The sequence below is a fragment of the Pituophis catenifer genome, unplaced genomic scaffold, assembly GCF_029215685.1.
Source record: "Pituophis catenifer annectens isolate HBS135680 unplaced genomic scaffold, rPitCat1.0.hap2 SCAF_3, whole genome shotgun sequence".
Classification (NCBI taxonomy): domain Eukaryota; kingdom Metazoa; phylum Chordata; class Lepidosauria; order Squamata; family Colubridae; genus Pituophis; species Pituophis catenifer.
In genome coordinates, this window is record NW_027256883.1 from 212725890 (window position 1) to 212732467 (window position 6578).

A 6578-nucleotide genomic window follows, 5' to 3' on the forward strand; every position below is an offset into this window, starting at 1 on the left:
TCGTTGCCATCTTAGTTGACGCTTGTCTTCCTTCTTCGGCACGTCAACCGCACGGCGTAACTATGGGAGAAAATCCACGCGGCGGTGGCAGGGATGAGTCCTCAACATGGAGAAAGGATCTGGGTTCGAGTCAAGCCATCTTGGTTTAAAAGTTCTCCAGAACCTTTTATAAGTTGGTTCCAGGCTGGGAGATCCATCCCTTGTAAGAAGACGCAGCGGTCCGGAGTAGAAAATCAATTTTTTTTTTTTTTGTGGGACTCCAGATTTGTGTTTGTTAAGGCAAGTTCCTGTGCTCCGGCTACGCACACACACAGGTGTTCGAAAGCCAACAATATCGCATTGGTGCAGAATTCGATTTGTGATCCCTGTTTTAAATCTCTGCTTGGTCTCTGGAGCAAAAGTCAAGACCAAAAAAAAAAACCCCAAACACACACGCACAAAAATATCCACCACGCAGCAGATCCGTCTCGAGCGCCAGTCGTAACCGGTTCCTTCCTATCTAAGAGTGCATGCAAAGAATAGAATAGAATAACAAGAGTTGGAAGGGACCTCGGAGGTCATTTAGTCCAACCCCCTCCCCTGCTCAGGCAGGAAACCCTAGCCCGTTTCAAAGAAAACTCTCTTTCCCCGCCACCCACCCGGCCCCCTTATCCATCGGCAAACAATAAATAGGATAATAAATAAGATAAATTAGAATAGTTAAATAGAGAATAGTCCTAAGCTTAGGGCAACAGCGGCTCTTCTGGTGCGCTCAGATTTACCGGGAGAATTTGCCAGAAGGAAAAAGGTGGACAGAGCTTGGAGCTGATATTATGAAGTTTCACACGACCAATTACAGGCTGTCCTCGACTTATGGCCACAATTACAGGCTGTCCTCGACTTATGGCCACAATTACAGGCTGTCCTCGACTTATGACCACAATTACAGGCTGTCCTCGATTTATGACCACAATTACAGGCTGTCCTCGATTTATGGCCACAATTACAGGCTGTCCTCGACTTATGGCCACAATTACAGGCTGTCCTCGATTTATGGCCACAATTACAGGCTGTCCTCGATTTATGGCCACAATTACAGGCTGTCCTCGACTTACGGCCACAATTACAGGTAGTCCTCCACTTACGGCCACAATTACAGGCTGTCCTCGACTTATGGCCACAATTTTATTTTTATTTTATTAGATTTTTATACTGCCCCTTCTCCCACAGGACTCAGGGCTGTCCTCGACTTATGGCCACAATTACAGGCAGTCCTCGACTTACGGCCACAATTACAGGCAGTCCTCGACTTACGGCCATAATTACAGGCCGTACTTGACTTACGGCCACAGTTACAGGTAGTCCCCCGACTTACAACCGTTCATTTAATGACTGTTCAAAGGTACAATAGCACTGAAAAAAAGGGACTTAGGACCATTTCTCACACTTACGACCGTTGCAGGATCCGCACGGTCAGGTGAATCAAAAATTCAGAGGTTTGGCAACTGACTCATACTTATGACGGTCGCCGTGTCCCGGGGTCATATGTGATCCGCTTTTGCGACCATCTGATGAGCAAAGTCAATGGGGAACGCCAGCTTCACTTAACGACCGTTTTAGTCATTGAACAGCTGCTGTGATTCACTTAGCGAATGTGACAAGAAAAGTTGTAAAATGGGGGGGGGGAAGTCACTGAACGAATTCCTCACTTTGCAACATAAATTTTGAGCTCAGTTGTTGTCGTTAGTTGAGGACTGCCTGCACTGGAGAAACAAGAAGAGGAAAGGGAAAGGAGACCACAAGGAATCACATGGAAATGTCCGGGGCTGTAGACTAGACTTGGAAAGTCAAAATTGACCCCCTTCACTGTTATCACCCAGAAACCCACGTGATCCTGAGCGGTCCCAGCTTGTTTTTCAATCATTTTTATTTGTGCTGTTGGGATCGTTTGGAAAATGTAAGCTGGACCTTGTCAGAGTCACCGGGATGGGAGACCACCAGGAGAAGCAGCGGCCAATCTCTTCTGCATGGCTGCCAAGGAAACTACCTGGACATATCCTTGAGGATCTCAACCGTCAAACTTGACCCAAAGGAGAATCTTGGGGTCAAGAATCGTCTGGATCCGAGATATAGTGTGTTTTTGTTGCTTCAGGGTTAAAGTTTGTAGTCCTCAAGGGCTGGCAAGTCTTCCCTGTCTATGATAGTCCACCTTTTTTCCTAACTGGCACCCCACAGATCAACATTTCTCATTCTTAACAACTTTCAGATAGGTGGACTTCAATTCCCAGAATTCCCCAGCCAACATGGCTGACTGGGGAATTCTGGGAGTTGAAGTCCACACCTCTTAAAAGTTGAGAATCATTGCTCTAGAAAAGGGGTCCTCAAACGTGGCAGCTTTAAGACTTGTGGACTTCAACTCCCAGAATTCTCCAGCCAGCATAGCTGGCTGGAGAATTCTGGGAATTGAAGTCCACAAGTCTTAAAGCTGCCATATTTGAAGACTTCTGCTCTAGAATATAGAATGGCCATTTAATGGAGCCATTGGCAAGGGTTTCCAGGGGAGCCGTGGTCAAAAAAGTCAAGATGGCAGCTATCAAAGCCCACCCCTTTAAAAAAAAAAAAAACGTTGCACATAATTGAAGATATCACATTGACATTTTTTGACCCCTCTCCCAGGCTCGGATCGCTGCAACCTCAAAGCTTCCCAAGCCTTTATAACTCTGGTTCTAACCAGAAAAGCCACTGTTTTTTTTTAATAACATCCGCACACTGGCACCCACGCATTCACACGTTGTGTTCCCGGACCCTTGTTCCACAAAGGTTCCCAAATCCTTACAGCGGAGGTCATGCTGTACGCCAGTCTTTTTCAAGTTTTGCCCCTTTTTTGAGACGTGTGGACTTCAACGCCGGAGGTGGGTTTCAGATATTGTTACCGCCAGTTTGCCGTTGCGCGCGCAACCGCTTGCTTCGCGTGCAACTTCCGCGCGTGCGCCCGGCCTTCCATGCACACGCCCAACCTCAAAAACGTAGCTGAATAGGGACAGCATAGTGCTGAGGCGGGTGCGGGGGGGGGCACAATCTCTGCTACCCCGGTTCGACCGAATCTGTACGAACCAGCTGAATACCAACTCCTAGAATTCCCCAGCCAGCCGTGAATTCTGGGAGTTGAAGTCCACCTGCCTTAAAGTGACAGAGGTTGAGAAACACTGCAGTAGACCCTTCCTAGTCTCCACCACCAGGCGAGTCTTGATTTCCAAGCTACCTGGCGTGGCTTCATCGGTTGGACATCTACCTCTCCGAAGAGCCTCCCTGTGTAGACGAAAACTACCCGGCTTTTGTTCCGTCCCTCAAAAAGTGTCTCTCGCTGGCCGATCGTATTCGTTCCGCCCCACCCACCCCGCAAAAAAAGGCAGAAGAAAGAGCAGCATTGAAATAAATAACGGGAATAAATAAATGAAGGAATAAATATGCCCACGGGTGTTCCGAAAGAGTGGCGCGTCTCCCGTATAGTGTCCAGAGGAGTCCAAAGTTTCTCGCAGAGTGCGAAGACAAGCAGGGATCACACGAGGGGAAAGTTCCCTTGGGAAGACCTTTATGTGAGCAAAGTGGGCGTTTTATTGCTTTCGTTGAGTTGAAGGAAGGGGAAAAGGAAGTCAGGAAGCAGATGGGCTTTGTGGTCCGTTTTAGATCTCTTTTCCCCAAAGCTCCTCCTATAGCTGGATTCACACAACACGTCAGATTTATCCAATGCCATTCCTGCATTCACACCTTACGCTGGGCCCCAAACTAATCACCTTATGGCTTCACGCACCTGGCCTGAGGCAGCAGGTGTACTCCCAGGTTGGACCAGGTACCCCCCCCCGGCCCCAAACTTCATCCAGGTAGAAATTAACATCTTCATTCTTTCAACCTTCATCCATTCATTCGTCCATGCATGTTCTCTCTGATCCCTGGGTGAGTGAATTTGAAGCTTGCCGCAAGTACGATGTGTCAGCATTTGCAGGCTGCACACAGCAGGACCGAGAACCCCACTGCAGCCTGGTCTGGGCTGTGTCGTGCGAATCCAGCCACGGATAGCATTCACGCAACATGGTTAAGCCAGGTGTTTGAATCCATCCATCGTCTAGGTTTGCACATTTCTTCAACGCAATGAATTAATCGAGAGTTTGGAGACAGATCGCCCTCTGGGGCTTCACCTACACATGTACGGGACCTGAGCAAAGCTAAGTACGAACCAAACTTAGCACGTTGGGCAGGTGTATCTACCGTCTTGACTTCGTTGGGTTCTACCTGTTGTGTGAACCCAGATACTGAGTTTTAGGAAGAGAGTTTCGCTGAGGTTGCAGTGCTCGCCTTCCGTCTGAAGACCGTTCCCCGTAAAACGCGGTGTCCTGCGATTCTTCCCACGGATCCTCCTGGTTCCAGCAAGGTTCCTTTTTTTTTGTGATGGTGGGAATAAATCCCAGGACGACCGGAGGCGTGGGATCCTTTCTGCCCCAGCTCGGGGTCAGTTCTCCGCCGGACAGGCGTGTTCCGGCCCTTTGAAGCAGGCAGTTTCGTAGTGTTTGTGGAGGGTAGGATTTGAGAGCGAAAGTCTTGTGGCATTGCTTGCAACGGTAGTGTTTGAGCGCCGAGTGGGTTTGCATGTGTGCGCGTAAGTTGGAACGGTCCCGCAAAGGCCTTCCCGCAGTGCGAACAGCCAAAGGGCTTCTCCCCCGGTGTGCGAACGCATGTGTCCCTGCAGCAGCCACGGCCGGCTGAAGGCCTTGCCGCACACGGCGCACTTGTGTTTGAGGTTGTGCGTCAGCAGGTGCATGGCCAACGCTGGCATGGAGACGTACGCTTTGCTACACGTCGGACACTTGCGCGCCAGCTTGCTATCCAGGCTGCGGTGCGTCTGCTTGTGCCGGCTGAGGTTCGAGGAGGTGGCGTAGGTCTTGCCGCATTCCGTGCAGGCGTGGCGGTGCGCCCCGCGACGAGGGCCCTCGGCCCGTCGGCGGGGACCGCCCGTCGATGATGAAGAAGGCGTCCATGGAGTAGCTCTCGGTGACGGCCGCTTCGCCCTGGAAGTAGTGAGACGAGAGGCTGGATTGGGGGGCTCTCGGGGTCGCTGTAGTCCTCCTGGATCGGGGGTGTAAAGGGGGGTCAGGAGAGGCCCCTCGGGCGGCGGGTTTTCTTCTTCTCATTTTTGTAACCTGAGGATGGGAGGCAGGCTGGGATGTATCCTGCGAAAGAGAGAGGCACACGGAAAATGTTTGGTAATCAACCAGCTCCTCTCCACCAGTACCTTTCCACCAATAACCAGCACCCAGAACAGCATAGATTAACTCCAAGGTTAACTTCAGATCCGCCCCCACCCTTCCTTCCTTCCTTCCTTCCTTCCTTCCTTCCTTCCTTCCTTCCTTCCTTCCTTTCCTCCTTCCTTCCACCTCCCTTCTTGCCTTCCTTCCACTCTCCCTCCTGCCTGTCTTTCCCTCCTTAGAATAGGATAGTGTAGGGTAAGGGTAGGAGGAGAGGCAGGACAGGGAGAGGGAGACAAAGAAAGGGGGGAGAAAAGGGGGGAGGAGAGGAGAAGAGGGGAAAGGAAAGGAAAGGAAAGGAAAGGAAAGGAAAGGAAAGGGAGAGGAGAGGAAGGAAAGGGAAGGGAAGGGGAGGGAAGGGAAGGGAACGGAGGGGGAGGGGAGAGGAGAAGAGAGGAGAGAAAGGAAAGGAAAGGAAAGGAAAGGGAAAGGAAAGGAAAGGAAAGGAAAGGAAAAGGAAAGGAAAGGAAAGGAAAGGAAAGGAAAAAGGAGAGGAGAGGAAGGAAAGGAAAGGGAGAGGAGAGGAAGGAAAGGAAAGGGAAGGGGAAGGGGAGGGGGAGGGGAGGGGAAGGGAGGCGAGGGGAGAGGAGAAGAGAGGAGAGAAAGGAACGGAAAGGAAAGGAAAGGAAAGGGAGAGGAGAGGAAGGAAAGGAAGGGAAAGGGAGAGGAAGGAAAGGAAAGGAAAGGAAAGGGAAAGGAAAGGAAAGGAAAGGAAAGGAAAAGGAAAGGAAAGGAAAGGAAAGGAAAGGAAAGGAAAGGAAATAGAGAAGAGGGAAGGGAAGGGGAAGGGAAGGAAAGGGAAAGGAAAGGAAAGGAAAGGAAAGGAAAGGAAAAGGAAAGGAAAGGAAAGGAAAGGAAAGGAAAGGAAATAGAGAAGAGGGAAGGGAAGGGAAGGGAAGGAAAGGAAAGGGAAAGGAAAGGAAAGGAAAGGAAAGGGAGGAGAGGAAGGAAAGGGAAGGGAAGGGGAGGGGAGGGGAGGGGAGGGAAGGGAGGGGAGGGAGAGGAGAAGAGAGGAGAGAAAGGAACGGAAAGGAAAGGAAAGGAAAGGGAGAGGAGAGGAAGGAAAGGAAGGGAAAGGAGAGGAAGGAAAGGAAAGGAAAGGAAAGGAAAGGGAGAGGAGAGGAAGGAAAGGAAGGGAAAGGGAGAGGAAGGAAGGAAAGGAAAGGAAAGGAAAGGAAAGGAAAGGAAAGGAAAGGAAAGGAAAGGAAAGGAAAGTTAAAAAGGAAAGGAAAGGAAAGGAAAGGAAAGGAAAGGAAAGGAAAGGAAAGGGAAAGGAAAGGAAAGGAAAGGAAAGGAAAG

General features: G+C 50.2%; 1 protein-coding gene across 1 annotated transcript in view; it reads right to left on the minus strand.

Moving 5' to 3' along the window:
• Window positions 1–4486: 4486 nt before the first annotated feature.
• The window catches only part of SCRT2 (scratch family transcriptional repressor 2), an 8260-nt gene continuing 6168 nt past the window's right edge, over window positions 4487–6578 (minus strand). The window contains 6 exon segments of the mRNA XM_070941137.1: window positions 4487–4552; window positions 4554–4649; window positions 4651–4695; window positions 4697–4978; window positions 4980–5075; window positions 5077–5100. Coding sequence (XP_070797238.1) covers window positions 4487–4552; window positions 4554–4649; window positions 4651–4695; window positions 4697–4978; window positions 4980–5075; window positions 5077–5100 — 609 coding nt within the window.